The 18,014-nt window shown below is 43.9% G+C and overlaps 1 protein-coding gene across 1 annotated transcript in view; it reads left to right on the top strand.

Moving 5' to 3' along the window:
- The first annotated feature begins 11,459 nt into the window (after window positions 1–11,459).
- The window catches only part of TPO (thyroid peroxidase), a 198,021-nt gene continuing 191,466 nt past the window's right edge, over window positions 11,460–18,014 (top strand). The window contains exons 1-2 of the mRNA XM_073628886.1: window positions 11,460–11,544; window positions 13,186–13,315. Coding sequence (XP_073484987.1) covers window positions 11,460–11,544; window positions 13,186–13,315 — 215 coding nt within the window. The remainder of the gene's footprint in view (window positions 11,545–13,185; window positions 13,316–18,014) is intronic.

The raw sequence follows: 18,014 nt of genomic DNA, 5'->3' as shown, positions 1-18,014 counted from the left end.
AAAAATATGCACTGTCACTGTACTAATCTCAGGGAACCCCTGAGGCAGGTATAAAACACCAGGATTTTACACTAGTGTATTTTTTCACCCTTACACCAATTGTGTGCATGAGACCTTGGAGGAAAAAAAATTTAATGTGAGCAGGAGCAGATTAGATACTCTAAACTCTACTATACTAAATAGTTTCTAAATGCATGTAAATAAAACTGAGTAAAGTCAGGTACATCTAAACACAAGAGAAATTGATCTGGGAAGGGCTTTTTTTTCAGCAGAGATGCAGGGGAACGCAATTCCGGCACCTCCAGCATTGAATGTATATAATTGCAAGGGGTGGTGGGGTGTGCTGGAGCATCTATTGATGCTGACTGCTGGGGAATCTATTGCCCCTGGGGGAGATCTATTGTTGCAGGGGGTCTATTGTTGCTGGGGAGGGGTTAAATTGTTGCTAGCAGAGATCTACTGTTGTAGGAGGGGGTCTAATGATGCTGGCTGCTAGAAGAATTGTTGTTGTTGGGGGGTCCATAGTTGCTGAGGAGAAAGATCTACTGTTGCTGGGGGTATATTGTTATGGGGGATCAATTTTTGCTGGATGCTATCCATTGTTGCTGAAGAAGATCTATTGTTGCTGAGGGGGAACTATTGCTGCTGTGAGGATCTATTGCTGCTGGGGGATTTATTGTTGCTGGCTGCAGGGGGTCTATTATTCTGGGTGGGACATTTGATACTGACGTCTTGCCGCTGTGCGATTCAAGGTCGCCAGCGGCTTTTCATGTGAGTGATTTTTATCTTTGTTTTATGCTGTTTTTACCATTGAAACATTAAAATATATTACACTATGGATAATCCATCTGGGCTGCGACTGAGCTTGTTTCTTTCTCAGTTGGACTCCGTATAGAGCTGTCTGCGGGAGTTGTCAAGCGATCACTTTAAATAGTGTAACTCAACTGCTGAAAACACTGATTAGTAAATCCATGGCTAAAAAGTACAATGAATGATAGAGTGATGATGTTGCACTGTCAAGTGGCCAATGTATCAAAAGAACAAGTACAATGAGTAAATAAATAAATAAATGTCCAATAGCATATAATCAGGTGGCATAATGTATGAAAAAATAAAGTACACAGTGATCACACTCATGCCAAAAGGAAATGTGCAGGGATAAATGAATATATATTACACAATATAGTCCAAGTAAAGACACAATGGTATCAAGATGGTGACAGAAGTAAGTGAACTATCTCTTACAAACAATAAGTGCCTGGTGTCTATACCTTGTGATTGTTCGTGACACCTCACTGCTGTAAGGTAACAGCATTTAGATACACAGATCTTCCTCTAGGGGTCCATATGTCTCCACCCTCCTCCGTCGATATTATCAGCTTGGGGGTCCTTAGGGGAACTTACTCTCTGGAAATCCTGGGGATCCTACCCGATACTCTCCTCCATGTCTCAGAGATGGGAACTTCCCAACAGATCATATATTCATCAGCTGTCTCTCACAGGAGATTCTCGGTGTTCCAGCATCCAAAGGTTTACATCCACACTTTTTAGCCTTTGTAATGTGAAACTGTAACAAACAGAGGAGAGACAGACAAATGATGCTTAGTGGAAAGCAAGGTTCCTTGTTCCTTGTTCAATTGTTGGCTTTGTTCACTTTAGGATTGCAGCTGGAGAACATGAGTGAATATAGCTCGGATATTAGGTGTCTTTGGGGCTCCAATCTGGAACATAACACTTCATAGGGGGTATGGTCTCTACACCATAAGGATAGTGGTTTGGAACTGTTCAGGAAATGTCTAACCTGCAGGAAGTTGAAGGAGGGGATGGTTCTATCTGGAAAATGGAAAGATAGAGCATTATATTGCAGGAGTTTGCCTTTATCAAATACATTTTCTGCCCAGAAAGATATCTTGGAGTCTGGACCGTTTGAGGTGTGATCTGGGAGATCAGGGGAAACTCTGGGTTTTCGATCGATTGGGGATAGAGGGCCAGGGGAGGATGTAAGATTCAATTTCCTACATGCTGCCCAGAAGTTCTGTAAAGTGGGACCTGGTAAGGGATGGTTGGTGCTCTACTTAGGAATCAGGTTCATTCTGATTCAGGATAAGTGGGATCTAGAAAAATGAGTCCTCGAGTCTTACCCAAGCTTTAGCACGGGAGTGGACATGCCAATCTATGACTCTAGCTAGGTGACATGACCAATAATATTTATGTATATCCGGGAGGCCAATACCATCTTTCAGTTTGGGAGACGACAGTCTATGCCAACCCAACCATGGGTGTTTGGAGAGCCATATGAAATTTGTGGGTGTTTGGAGAGCCATATGAAATTTGTGCATATCTGTTTATATGAGGTGAAGAATACAAGTGGGATTTTGATTGGCAGACTTTGTAGGAGATAGAGAATTTTTGGGAGGACACCTTTATTCACCTTTTTTTTTTTTTCTTTCTAAATTCCAGCACCCCTATGTACCAATGTAGCATTAATGTACTTCTTTTGCAAAAATAAAACAGCTTTCCATTTTTTCTACACATGCTTACCTCACTCTCTTCATAGCTGTTTAAAAACACTGCTCGATTACTTCTGCCTTACTTCCTGGACAGACTTTAGGTCATGACACAGGAAGGAGTTGACCAGCTGAGGGTAGATGATGCAGGGAGTGTGCTAATGAGATCAGCTGGTCAACTCCTTCCTGTGTCATGACCTACAGTCTGTCCAGGAAGTAAGACAGAAGTAATAAAGCAGTGTTTTTAACCACTTCAATACCAGGCACTTAGACACCTTCCCGCCCAGCCCAATTTTCACCTTTCAGCGCTGTTGCAATTTGAATGACAATTGCGCAATCATGCTACACTGTACCCAAACAAATTTTTTTATCATTTTGTTCCCACAAATAGAGCTTTCTTTTGGTGGTATTTGATCACCTCTGCGGTTTTTATTTTTTGCGCAACAAATAAAAAAAGACCGAAAATTTTGAAAAAAAACAAGTTTTTCTTTGTTTCTGTTAAATTTTTTTGTAAATAAGTACGCTTTCTCCTTCAATAATGGGCACTGATATGGCTGCACTGATGGGCACTGATACGGCGGCACTGATGGGCACCGATGAGGTGGCACCAATGAGGTGGCACCGATGAGGTGGCACTAACGGGCACTGTTGATGGGCACTGATAGGCAGCACTGATGGGCACTGATAGGTGGCACTGATGGGCACTGATAGGTGGCACTGGTATGCGGCACTGATGGGCACTCATAGGTGGCACCGATGGGCACACATAGGCGGCACTGATGGGCACTCGTAGGTGGCATTGATTGGTATATATGGGTGGCACTGATGGGTACTTATGTGTGGCACTGATGTGTGGCACTGATGGGCACTGATGGGCACAGATGGGCACTGACAGGTGGCACTGATGGGCAATGACAGGTGGCACTGATAGAGCATTGCTGGGCAGATCTGGGCATTGCTGGGCAGATCATGGACATAATAGTGCCAATCAGTGCCCATTTGTGGGCACTGATTGGCACAGATTGGGCACATGTGGATGGCCATGGGGTACATACCTGGCCATCCACGTTGCCCCTTCCCTGGTGGTCCTAGTGGCATCCCTGGTAGTCCAGTGGGGGTGATCTGAGGGGGGGCTGCCCTGATAAACAATCAGCGCAGACCCCCCCCTGCCAGGAGAGCCGCCTATCGGCTCTCCTCTACTCGCGTCTGTCAGACGCGAGTGAGGAAGAGCCGATCAACGGCTCTTCCTATTGACAGCGTGATCAGCCGTCATTGGACACGGCTGATCATGTGGTAAAGAGCCTCCGCCGGAGGCTTTTTACCAAGATCAGTGTAGCGGTGTGTCAGACTGACACACCGCTCCACCGATCGCCGCGATGCGCGCCCCCGGGGGCGCGCTGCGGCATGTTATCCTGCAGGACATCATATGACGTCCAGTCAGGATAACAGAACCACTTCCCGGACGTCAATCCGCTATAGGGCGGGCGGGAAGTGGTTAAACAGCTATGCAGACAGTGAGGTAAGCATGTGTAGAATAAATGGAAAGCTGTTTTATTTTTGCAAAAGAAGGTGAACTTAGCCTTTAAGCCTCATCTCTTATACAGTTTAGGCACACCTAGTTTGTGCTAGAGCACATACAACTTAGTTATCACCTCATATAAACAGATAGTCAAGGCCAGACTGGTAATAATACCGGCAAAGAGGAGGGTGAAGCAGGGATATTGAAGGGGCATAACTTGTGTTCTGAAGGCCTTGAAGCTCTGAAATTACTAGTTACATGACAGATCAGCAGGTCCTGGAGTCATTTAATTAGGAAAATGGGTTGGGGGGGAGCAGCAAAGGGCACTTGGGATACAAGTACCAGGCTTCATATACTGTTCCAATGAAAAAACAACCTTAAAGTGTTACTAAACCCACAACAGTAAAATCAGTCTGTACATGCAGTACAGCATGCTTGTTATACTCACTGTAGAACCTAAGGGGTTAAATCTCTGTATTGTGTAAAAAGGCTGTTTGATCCTGTATGCACAAATCCTCCTCTTCTTCTACTGACTCCAGAACATGTCTAGATAATACAGAGCATTTGGAGGCAGGCTGCAGCTCAGTTTAGTGTGTATTGCTAGAGAGGTTTTTTTTTTCTTTTTGGGAGAGTGCATGTGATTAGCACAGAGCCAATCGGCACTGTCCAGACAGAGGGTCAGGGGTCCTGGGTCCTAATAGGACAGCTCGGTTCAGTATGACAACTCCTTCTACAAGCTTTACCAGGAACTGATAGAAGTCACAAGATTGCTATATACTGTTGATGCAGGGTCCTGGGTTTGGTGACACTTTAAGTAATCCCAATAAGGGGATATTGCAGCACAGACCACTTAGGGAAGAAGTGACAGGCTTCATATACTGTTCTATTGAAGAACGAATCTCGAGTGAACCCAATCGGGGGACATTGCAGCAAAGGGCACTTGGGGTAGAAGTGACAAACTTCATATACTGTTCAATCAAAGGGTGAATGATCTCACTGGGGATGGGGGGATGTTGCAGCAATGGGCACTTGAAGCCAAAATAAACAAGTGATAGATAACCCACATAGGTGAACTGATAACATTCAAAGCATTTTAATGTCCCAGGGGTACTGTGCAGCTCCATAGCTTATTTGCCTTATGTTTCTAGCTCAGGCGCCATCCTTCAATGAGTGAGATAGCACTTTATAACCATCAAAGTAGAATATCAGGCACCATATCCATATGTCTCAATATATTATTATATTATTATTATATAGGATTTATATAGCGCCGACAGTTTACGCAACGCTTTACAACATTAGGGCAGACAGTACAAGTACAATACAATTCAATACAGGAGGAATCAGAGGGCCCTGCTCATTAGAGCTTACAATCTAGGAGGGAGGGTCAAGTTATACAAAAGGGTAATAGCTGTGGGGGATGAGCTAATGGAGAAAATAGTGCAGTTGTTAGATGGAGGCAGGATAGGCTTCTCTGAAGAGGAAAGTTTTCAGGGATCGCCTAAAGGTGGACAGTCTGACGGATTGGGGTAGGGAATTCCAGAGGATGGGCGAGGCTCCTGGAGGCGGATATGGGAGGAGGTGATGAGGGAGCTAGAGAGCAGGAGGTCTTGGGAGGAACGGAGATGGCGATTAGGTTGGTATTTTGAGACTAGGTTAGTGATGTAGCTGGGGGCAGAGTTGTGGATGGCTTTGTAATTTATTGTTAGTATTTTGAATTTAATTTGTTGGGTGAGTGGTAGCCAATGGAGGGATTGGCAGAGAGGGGTAGCAGACACTGAGCGGCTTGTAAGGTGGATGAGTCTGGCAGCAGCAATCATGATGAACTGAAGGGGGGATAGTCTATTTAAAGGTAAGCCAATGAGGAGGGAGTTGCAGTAGTCGAGGTGAGAGATAACCAGGGAGTGAATCAGGAGCTTTGTGGTTTCATTGGTTAGAAAGGGACGTCGTTTAGAGATGTTGCGGAGGTTGAGGCGGCAAGCTTTGGAAAGTGATTGAATGTGGGGCCAAAAGGAGAGTTCAGAGTCCAGGATAACACCTAGCACCCTGACATGTGGGGAGGGGTGGATGGTTTTGCCATTGCTCTTGACAGAGAAGTCAGGGGAAGAGGCACGTGGGGGAGAAAATATTATAAGCTCGGTTTTGGACAAGTTGAGTTTGAGGAAGTGGTATGACATCCATACAGATATGTTGGTTAGTAAGTTAGTGATGCGTGAGGAGATTGATGGAGTGAGTCGAGGGGTGGAGAGATAGATTTGTGTGTCATCAGCATAGAAATGATATTGAAAGCCGTGAGAGGCTATCAGCTGACCCAGGGAAGAGGTGTAGATTGAAAATAAAAGAGATCCAAGAACAGAACCTTGGGGGACCCCGACAGAGAAGGGAAGAGGAGTGTAGGAAGTAGAATTTTAAGTGACACTGAAGGTGAGTTGGGATAGGTAGGATGAGAGCCACTGAAGAGCACAGTCACGGAAACCGAGGGAGTAAAGTTTTTTGAGGAGGAGGGGGTGGTCAACCGTGTCAAAGGCAGCTGAAAGATCCAGAAGTAGGAGTACAGAATAGTGCCCGTTGGTTTTTGCAGTTAGTAGGTCATTTGTGAGTTTTAAAAGAGCAGTTTCTGTGGAGTGTTGAGGGCAAAATCCAGATTGAAGGGGATCAAGAAGGTTGTTTTTAATGAGGTGGTCACTCAGTTGGTTGTAAACCAGGCGCTCAAGTAGTTTAGAGGAAAAGGGGAGCAAGGAGATAGGGCGTAGGTTGTTAAGATTGGTAGGGTCCAAGGATGGCTTTTAAAGTATGGGAGTGACCAGTGCATGTTTTAGAGCATTGGGGAAGATGCCAGAGGTGAGGGAGAGATTGAAGATGTGGGTTAGAGAGTGTAGGATGGGGTCAGAGGGCGACTGTAGCATTTGAGAGGGAATAGGGTCCAGGGGGCAGGTGGTTAGGTGGGCGATAGAAAGGAGTTTAGCAACTTCGTCTGTAGTAGCAAATTTGAATAGGGGGAGTGTCAGTTGTACCTGTTGACATGGGGTCTTAGCTAGGGGAGATACCTGTAGAGTTTAGATTTCATCAAGGATTGTATCAATCTTGTTTTTGAAGTGATTAGCGATCTCCTGGGCAGTGAGTAAGTCAGTGGGTGGAGGCGGTGGAGGACAAAGTAGAGAGTTGAAGGTAGAGAAGAGTTTACGGGGACTGGATGAGAAGGTGTTAATAAGAGTAAAATAAGTGTAAAATAGGTTTGCTTGGCAGTGTGGAGGAAAGAATAGTATTTTTGGAGGGCAGATTTGTATTGGTTGAAGTCTTTGAGAGACTTAGTCTTGTGTCACAGACACTCAAGAGCGCGACTATGTTTTTTGAGAATTTTAGTGTCATCTGTTTGCCAGGGTTGTAGGGATCGAGGCCTGATTCTGCGTGTAGTGAGGGGAGCGAGCTTGTCCAGGGTGGAGGACAGGGATTTATTGTAGATGGACGTGGCTTGGTTGGGGCAGGACAGGGGAGAGATTTTGTCATAGAGGTGGTCAGTAGCAGAATAGAGGAGAGAGGAGTTGAAGTTGCGAAAGTTTCTACGGGTGATGGTTAGGCGATTGGAGGGAAAGGTGGTGAAAGACAGGGGGAGCGAGAAACTAATAAGGTGATGGTCAGAGCGAGGAAAAGGATTGTTTAAGAAGTTGCATGGAGTGCATAGGTAGAAGAATACAAGGTCAAGGGTGTTGCCATCAGAGTGAGTAGAAGCCTGTACCCATTGCTTCAAGTCAAATGAAGAGGTTAGACTAAGAAGTTTAGAAGTAGCAGGTGTGTTTGTATTAGCAGGGATGTTGAAATCACCGAGAAGGATTGTTGGAATTTCCGAAGAGAGAAAGTAGGGTAGCCAGGTAGAAAACTCATCAAGGAAAGTCGATAATGGTCCAGGGGGCCGGTAGATCACAGCAATTCTTAGGGAAGTAGGAGAGAATAGACGTATACAGTGGGCTTCAAATGATGAGAGGGAATAACCTGGAAGGTGCTCTGGGGGAATAGGAGGAATCCCACTCCACCTCCCTTGCGTCCATTAGGCCTGGGGGAGTGAGTCCAGTGAAGGCCACCCTGGGAGAGGGAAGCAGGAGAAGGGGTGTCATGTTCGTGGAGCCAGGTTTCGGTGAGAGCAAGTAGATTAAAGGAATTAGTGACAAAGAGGTCATGAACAGCAGTGATTTTGTTGCAGACAGAGCGGGCGTTCCAGAGGGCGCAGGAGAGAGGGAGGCTGGCGTTGGGAAGAAGAGGTATATATTATTATTGGTTTGTTGTTCACCATTCTCAGAGAAAGTCCTAGATTTCAGGAAGGAAGCAAGATGGAAATGTGTTAGGAAGATGTGTGCTTGTATGTGTATATCCCATCTTTCAATGTTGATATCTTGAGTATCTGCATTAGCAAAGTGTGGACTGCACTGTGGGGTGGTTACTGTGCAGTAATTCGGAGGGGGTCAGCTTGGACATTTATCATTCCATCTCAGTGCATCTGTGATAACCCTTATTCTCCCCCCCACAACCTTCTATTGCAAGTGCATCTTGTGATTGAGGGATTTCTCAGTGACATCCAGTTTTGTGATTATCAGCATAAGTGGTGACCCTATTGACTGTCAATATACCAGAGGAGGTATTATTCCTGAAAGTATAAAAGCATAAAAGTATAAAAACAAAAGCCAAGAATGTGGGACATTATATATACACCTATTGGCGGTATATGTAAAATCCCCCATTTTTGGCTTTTGTTTTGGTTTATTAGCATCCCGTGGTTCACACAGCCCTCAAATACAGTAGAGCTGGGACTGCATTATGAACCTTGTGGATGCAGGGGACTGTATATGTATGAACTGAGGTCACACGCATCATTAATGGTGGATGTGCTTTTACACAGTGGTAACAATCATGCTTCTAATATAAACAGAGAAAGGTGTACAACAATTAATACAGCATATTGCCAAAAGTATTGGGACACCTGTCTTTACGCGCACATGAACGAATGGCATCCCAATCTTAGTCCGTAGGTTTCAATATTGAGTTGGCCCACCCTTTGCAGCTATAAAAGCTCTAACTCTTCTGGGAAGGCTGTCCACAAGGTTTAGGAGTGTGTCTATGGGATTATTTGACCATTACCACAGATACAAACGTGAACAAAGAAAGGTGTCAGTCATCTGGTAGAATTAAAAAAATGTATACTAGGGTAGCAGTATTAGATTTGTCTAACTATTCCTTATCTCTTAGGCCCCATTCACACCTGGCTTTTGCTTGCAGCTTGTAGCTCTAAGATGCTCGACAAGCCAAATCCCATTAATTTCAATGGCCCCTGTTCACATCTGAGTGTTCTGTCGCCTGAAGCAAAACACCTGAAGCTCAAAAAAGTACATGAGCTTCTTTTTGGCAGATTACAAGCATTTTTGGCCCCAAAGACTTTAATAGAAATGTCTGACTTTAGCGTATTACGAGCGTTTTCTGCTCAAAAAGCAGCTCTCCACCTCCTCTCCCTCTCCGCCCCCTAGTGTTTTCTGCTGTCTAAACAAAAACTCCTGAAGCTGTAAAACACTGGTAATACACTTCTAAAAAGCTGTAAAAAAACTGGTAAAAAGCTGCAAAAAAAGCTTAAAAAATGCCCCAAAAAACTCCAGTAAATCGATACACTCAGGTGTGAATTAGTATGCTAATGTATATTCAACATATTCATTAGCATACATTTAAACATAGGCCCCAAATAACTACTTTTATAGTAGAGAATATAGGGTATATATGGTTAGAAAATCTGGGGACATTTGGGAAATGTCCCTTATCCAAACATATAAAAAGTTATTTTGTCAGTGGGGAGTTGCCACTCCAGGTTATTTGAGACTGTACCTACAACAGCGTTTGCTACACATCTGTAAAAATCCTCCATTACTTTACCATCTAAGCCTTCCTTTGCTAATATTCACTGCTTTCCTGCTTCCTATTCCTTCTTAGAAGTTCAGGTACTGATGACCCCTCTTCAACCAACCCAGAAGACAAAACGAATTTCAAAACTAAAGAGAAAAGAAAGCATACAATGCAGGCTATAAAGAATGGAGCCTACAAAAGTTCCCCTCACTCAGTTGGTAATTATATTCCTTATTTGTATGTATCAAGAAAAATATTTAAAAGCATGATTTAAATATTCAAGAGTATACAATAGGCAAATTGCCAAGGTACAAATTTTCTACTGTGGTAATACGTCTTAAAACATCTATAATAGTAGGTGCATAAATAAAGATCTTTGTGCAAAGGCCTAATACATATTAACAGTTATACTACTCAGCTATATTTCCATGCAAATGTCAGACTGAAAAGGCACCTGTTTTAAATTAGTACATTCAGTGGTAGAAATCACTTACATTTCTTTTTTTTTTAATATACTTTAATGGATTTTGCTTTGTAAAGCTATTGAAAATATTCACTTCATATGTAATTAAATAGCAAAATGTTATTGTAAAATGACAATATTGGGTTTCAATGTTAAAGATGGAAAAACGACTTTATGACTTGTGAAGTATACAAAGAAGGGTAGCAATTCCTAAATAAGAACAGCAAGTATAAACACATATAAATGTAAAAATAATTAATTTCGTTTCAGACTTTCCAGCTAGGTAGAACTGTATCGTAAGGCACTGAATGTTGTTCTCCATTTTGGCCACTAGATGTCACCACCACCAATATGTGAGCTTCAGCTTTAAAAGCTGTCTGGGAGAGTAGCTCTGCCCCTGCTAAGTGAAGGGTAGCCAGATATTAGAGAAAGGCTCAGGAGGAAAAGGAAAAGTCAAGTCCACCTTAAAGGGTAAGCTGACCCTTAAGAAAAAAAAATGATAAATGCACATATTTTTGCAGGAAAAAAACATGCTTTATTATTTTTTTTTTTCTGACGAGCCTGAAGAGCATTGCACCCACAATCAGTAGACTGTGGATGCAATATAAGGCTCCAGCTTGCCTACCCATACCCCCATATGGACAGACAGCTACAAAGCTGGAGGAAGTGTCAATGAACTACGAGGGCACTCATTAACACCCTCCTAGTTCATTGAGAACTACAAGATGTCTGCCGCAGGGAGACAGGACTTGTAGTTCATTCATTCACTGTGGATGAATTATGGGGCTGTGTGGGCATAGCCCCGCACACCTGTGCTGTTTTTGAAATGTGACAGCAGATGCGGGAAGAGGATCCCCCCCCCCCCTCGTTGTCATTGGGTCATTGGGGGAATCAGAGGGTTGCGGGAGGGGCAGACCTGGACCATGTTACATGTTACTCCATAAATATGGGTGTAATGTGCTCCAAAAGATGAACTTATCTTTTAATACCTAATGAATAAGCACAGGAATGTGACAAACTAATACTTTAGAAAAGTAACTCCTCACCTTTTGTCACCTAAACCCACCTCTAAGGTGGCCTGCTTAGCCACATGCTAATAAGTGTTGAAACATCAAGAATGCTCATTGAAATTACATTTTCAGTGATGGAAGTCACCTTTATAAGTGTTGTATCAGGTGAGCGCAGCTGAGAACACGAGGTCCTTGTAGGAGTCCTCAAGGTAGACGTACCTTTTACATTTCTTTTCACTTAGAGTTCCCATATGTTGTTTTTTTCTGCCATGAACAATAAGTTAACTTTGCGTTCTACATTAAACATATAATTCCCCAGTGTACTTGTAGAAAATAAAGTGGGTCAACTTCTATTAGGTGCTGTCATTTCTGATATGACTTTTGGCATTTGCTGTGGAGCTGTCTACTATTCCTGCCAAGATATTGCAGTCTCTTTGCCCAGTTTGCTAACTGCAAACTCCTGAAATATCATACTAGAATTTTTCTACAAAAAATATACTGGTAGAACCCATATCTCCCACATAAATAGTACTGGAAAAGGAAAGTCTGAATAATAACATGGTTCCATTCAAAACATTTTTTAATAGTAAATGTTCTTTAAAAGATGTTTGGATAAACCAGCAACATCTCTAGAACCATTAGCAGGTTTAAATTCTCTAGGAATAGTTTGATTCTACAACCAGAAGATACCCTGTGTGGCATCACTGCCCCAACAAAAAAAATAAATAAAGAAGCGTACAATTACCCAATTAGCTCACTGCTACAGAGGGGAGGCATGCTCACACTCTAAAAAAATGGAATTTTAAACCCATGATCTCCAATGACTTTAGGGATTCATTTACAATAACTTCGCCTTCTGAAAAGTCCACTTTTCAGAGGGTATGTGACAAATGGTAAGAAGACATTTTAAAGGCTTCCTCCAGAGGTGTACCTAGAACCTTCAGAGCTCCGGTGCAAGAAACCATGAAGGGCCCCCCTAACCCCCAACTCGAGCCCTTCCCTCCGAGCCCGATGGTGGTACTTCAGGAGGGCCCGTTCGCAAGTGCGATCTTTGTGACCATGGTAGTTCCTCCCCTGGGGGGCATTAGTGGGCTTTGCTGAAGTATTGGGGGTTTAAACAGACTCTGATGGGTCGCCTTTGAGAAAGAGAAAAGAGATGGAGGACACAGCCTTTAATCTCCATCTCTGCAGCCTCAGCTGCACAGAATGAATAGACAGGAATAGCTCTGCATAGAGCTTCCCATTCATTCACAAACTGAAGCATAGTAAACTTTACAAAGTTTATTATGCTTTAGTTATGAATAGATAGCGTCAGAGCATCATGGGCCCACTCCCTGAAGGGGTGACCTTCTTTCACAATGCATTGGTTGAGAGAATGGTGATTAGGTCTCTACATCAGAAAGGACCACCCACCAAAGAGAAGAGGCATCACATGACCAACTCACTGATTTCAGAAAATATTAATACAAATAATAACATGTTAAAAATAATTGCATTAAAAAATAGTTGGGGGAAAAAGCAGGGACAGCCTGGGGTGTGGGAGGGAGGGTTGCATTTGGAGTTGAGTTTAAGTACTCATTGCTATCTGTTCCACCATTGAGGAGATCCCTCTTACTTTCTGTCCCAATGACAGGGATCCAGAGTGCCAGGGGGTGATAGAGAATATCTCCAATGGGGACAAAGAAAAAAAAAAGCAATAAAAACGCATCACCGGTACTTACTATACCTCTACTCTTCCCCAAAAAAGAGAATGAAAATATATCCGGGGCTTTGTTTATAAATAATATATATTTTTTTATTTTCTAGAAACAACCACTGATATTCTTAGTATTATTGTAAATATCACCGGTTGCATTCCTCCATATAAAGCACCAACCTGTGCCAACAATTGCCTGGCCTCTAAATACAGGCAAATAAATGGAGCCTGCAACAACAGGTAAAGCTTTTTAAAATGTATTATATACAAGTATTTATTTATTAAAGCATTCCTGTTGCAATTAAAAACATTCCCAACAAAGGCATTACTGTAAAAGAAGACTATAAAGACATACCTTTCCTGTCGACCACACCACTGTACTCTACTCTGATCCTGAGAAATTATATTCCAAATCTTCTGTGGAACTGACACTTTTGAAAGTATTGATTTCCATGTTCTCCTACACCTGTCACTGCTTCCTCCCCTCTGATCCCCACTAATTACAGGATTCAGGGGTGACATGAATCAGCAGGAAGAACCAGTGAGACAAGCCAAGACATAATTGGAAACATTTTTCAAAGTGAGGTAAATCCCCTCTTGGACTACAGCTAGTGTTGCCAATTGCTATTCTGATGATAACTCAAAACTTTTGATGTTCCCCCCTTTTTTCATCCCGGTGACCATGATTATAAGGGCCAACAGAGAGGATGAATCTCCTTGGAGACACAGACTGAAATAAAAACCTGACAGAAGATTTAACCCTTCCCCGTTCTATTCAAAACTGAAAAAAGATTTTTGTGCTTTAGGCTTAGTTCAAATCTATGTGTTCCCGACCCAAACAGAAATACACTGCAAACTTTAATGCAAAAATTCATGCATCAGCATATTACACGTTTTCACACATACCAAACCACGTAGTGCCAGAGCACCATGTGCTTTGGAAGGATGTGACTTATATAAAAAAGGATCATGGAGGCGTGGCCTGGACGGAGACCTGAATGGCAGCATAGTCTGACTGCTCCTGCAACCCGGGAATCAAACCTCACCATTTGGGTACCCTGCACCCGAAACCCAGCATGAACAGATCCACTCGGAGCACATCTGCATCCCGGGCCACCATGGAATCAGGTACTCAGCTGAGTAAGAACATTCCGGAGCTCTTTCGAACACAGCGCCAGGCGGCCATCGCGGCCTCTCAGGCCCAGCCCCCGAGCTCGCCTAGCGTGACAAGCAGCACACACGCAGGAAGGGAAACCCCCGCTTTCGATCCGGCTCGGGATCAGCTCCCGAGTCTGACAGATCTAGAAAGATTTGCCATGGACATCAAAAGCACTGTGACGGCAGCGATCGCAGAAATAAAGACAGACATCCAGGCAGTGGCTCACCGCATAGACAACGTGGAGCAAACCACCCAGACACATGCGGCGGCCATTCGGCAAGTACAGCGCACATATGACACGCAGCTCTCCCAACTATTTGAGCTACACAGGCATGTGGAAGACCTCGACAATCGAGGTAGGAGGCATAATATTAGGGTGAGGGGGGTCCCTGAGAGCATAGACCCAGGATCTGTACAGCAAACCATTTGTGCGATCTTTAATAATTTAATTGACCGCCCGGCTGATTCACCAATTGACATGGAAAGAGCCCACTGAGCTTTACGCCCACAACCTCGTGAAAACGAACCTCCTAGGGACATTATTTGCTGCGTGGTTAATTTCCCTCTGAAAAAGGAAATCTTAAGAAAAGCAAGAGAAAAAGGCAGAATTATTCACAATGGCGCGGAAATTAAATTATTCCAGGATCTGTCCCAAATAACGCTCCAAAACAGAAGAGCTCTTCGCCCCCTGCTGGATGCTCTGCGCGCACGCAATATTCAATACCGCTGGAAATTTCCGTTTGGTCTCTCGGCATCCGCCAGGGGGCACTCCGCCTTGCTAAGAACACCGGAAGATCTACAGAACTTTTGCGAGCAACTCGACCTCCCTCGCATGGAACTCCCAGATTGGTATTCTCTGTACTTCCCCTCGGAGCCATGGATGCCAACCTCGCTGAACCCGATGCCAAAGGCACAGCGGCAAAGATTACGCAGACGGGGAACGGACTCAGGCTCTTCTTCCGCTCGCTCCTCCCGCCGTGATCTGTATCACCGTAGTCCGGAATCGCCCCCCTCGCCCTCGGCAAGGAGGGACCATATGGAGGCCTAGGAACCTTACTCTGCTTTCCAGTGCTCCTGTTTGTAAGTACAATGCCTGACACTACCTGATCCCTTCCTCACTCCGATACGTGACTTCCACCTGATGCACACATCTAATCCTCTCTCTCCAGCCTCATAGCTATTCCTAACCTTGTCTCCACGGAAACTTTTCCGCTACCCAACAGGACGAACATGAAGAGGACCCAGCCATGGATTTCTCCGGCTTTTGACTCTTTACTTTTACGTCTCCCAGGTAAAAAGTTGCTCTTTGAATATGCCTACGCAATCTACAGCCTGAGTTAACAGGAAGGTTTACACCTAGAAAAAGGTACTTTGATCACCTAACTCAGCGACATGGCAAAGACAACTTTACCCCACACGCTAGACTCCCTTTTGATATTACGAGAAGATGCACAGCTACCCCTTTTAATCATCGTTCCCTGATACCACTGTTTACACACTATGTTGCCATCGCACGGGACTAAGACATAGCTTGTTAGTTATGTTGATCTGAGTGGTCATCCTGCTTAATATCTTTTTATGCCTGATTATTATTATTATTCTTTTTCACTCATATCTAGATAGGCCATTACGGAAACAACAGCATGAATACCTGGGATGCACAAAACAAAACAAAAAAAAAAAATGTTGAGCTTCAGAACTAAGCGCTTAACCATTTGCTTGATAAGGTTCCTTCCCTACTAACGTGGGGTTCAGGTACTGACTTTCCCTCTTCTCGATTCTAGCATCCCAGGTCTCCATGTGCTGACCCAAACTATCCAGCTGTGCTGTTTTATTAACAAAGATAGACACTTTCACCACTACTACTCAAATGTATAACAAATCGCTTTGTGATCATGCCTTTTTAGGAATAGCCCAGACCTGAATATTATACTTTTTTCTCCCCTGCAATCGATAAGTAAGGGGGGGGGATTTTACATAGCTGGACAATTCTGGGTCCTCTCCCAAGTCCCCTCAACTTTCCGCCTTCACCCCATCTCCCTCCCACCCCTCTTCTCCATCCTTAATTTTCTCACCCCCTCACCTTCCTTCCCTTCTCTCTCTCTCTCCTTACCCCGCCCTGAGACTTAACCCCCCAATACTGCACTATAGAGGTAGATTGTGTTTTCATTTGATTACATTTGCTGAACAAACTATTCAGGCTTAATACGATTATGCACACTGGAAGCAATGTTCTCCCTTTATCCTTGTTTGAGATGGTATTTGTTATCTATGATGCAACAGTTTCACTAGATGTGTCAAGGTTCTCTTTGTTACAGTTAAGATGATTGATGTTGGTTTCCTTTTATCTTTTTTTGTTTATCTTGAGCTCTTAGCAGGGTCCCACTATGCATACAGGTAACTGCACCTCCAGTGCATCCTTAACATAACTGCTTTTCTGGTTCCCGGGTGGCAGACACTTGGTGGTCCCCGCCCATACTTTCATCCCCACACAGCGGTCCCATTGGGTCACCTGCTGACATTCCAGATCCTTTTCTTCTTTCTTAAGGTGGAATAGAGGTTCTATTTCCATCTCTGGAGTAGTCTGTCCTTCCTTTCTATCCTCTCTCTTTCCCTTTCTCTCTCTCTGGCTTTCTCATTTCCTCTTGACTTTCACTCCCCCCCCCCCCCTTTTTTTTTTTTCTTTTTCTTTTTCTTCTCTAAAGTCTTTCTCATCTAACATCCCTAGTCCCCCTTTTCCTCTTGAATCTGCGCTCACCCCCCCCCCGCCCGTTGCCATACCCCCAGCTCCATAGCCCCGATCCACTATTTTGCACACAAACATGAACTCTAAACATAAAACAAACTCACCCCTGACATTGAAGTGCATTTCCCTCAATGTGAAAGGCCTTAACCTACCGGAAAAAAGGTCTAAAGTTCTGTCATCCCTCTCCAAACATGGAGCACACTTTATATACCTACAAGAGACACATTTTCGTTCGGACGCCATTCCTAAACTATATAACCATATTTATAATTCGGCAATTCATGCCACAAATCCAGACGGTAATGCCGCGTACACACGAGCGGACTTTACGGCGGACTTTGCCCGGCGGACTGGATTTCGTCGGACAATTCGATGTGTGTGGGCTCCAGCGGACTTTGTTTTCTCAAAAGTTGGACGGACTTAGATTTTAAACTTGTTTAAAATTTATCCGTTGAAATCGAGTCCGGTCGAAAAGTCCGCTCGTCTGTATGCTAGTTCGACGGACAAAAAGGCACGCTAGGGCAGCTATTGGCTACTGGCTATGAACTTCCTTGTTTTAGTCCGGTCGTACGTCATCACGTACGAATTCGACGGACTTTGGTGGATTGTGTGTAGGCAAGTCCGTTCATTCACAAAGTCCGTCGGAAAGTACGTCGAAAAATCCGCCGGGCAAAGTCCGCCGTAAAGTCCGACCGTGTGTACGCGGCATAAGACTAAAGGGGTTTCTATATTAATATCTAAACATGCAAACTTCCATCTTGAAGACTTCCTCATTGACCCCGAAGGTCGATTTATCTTTCTTAAGGGCACCTACGCCTCTAAGCCCATAACTTTAGCCAACATATACAGCCCAAACGAGCACCAGGTCACTTTCTTTAGAAAAACATGTGACCTTCTAGCCTCATTTCAGAAGGGTCTGGTACTTCTAGGAGGGGATTTCAATGTTCCTTTAAATCCCTTGCTAGACTCCTCTACTGGGACCTCCGCATTGACATATAAAGCCTTACGACAGATCAAGTTGCAACTTCAAAGCC

This window comes from Aquarana catesbeiana, linkage group LG04 (assembly GCF_042186555.1).
Source record: "Aquarana catesbeiana isolate 2022-GZ linkage group LG04, ASM4218655v1, whole genome shotgun sequence".
Lineage (NCBI taxonomy): Eukaryota > Metazoa > Chordata > Amphibia > Anura > Ranidae > Aquarana > Aquarana catesbeiana.
This window is presented reverse-complemented; position numbering and strand designations above follow the sequence as displayed.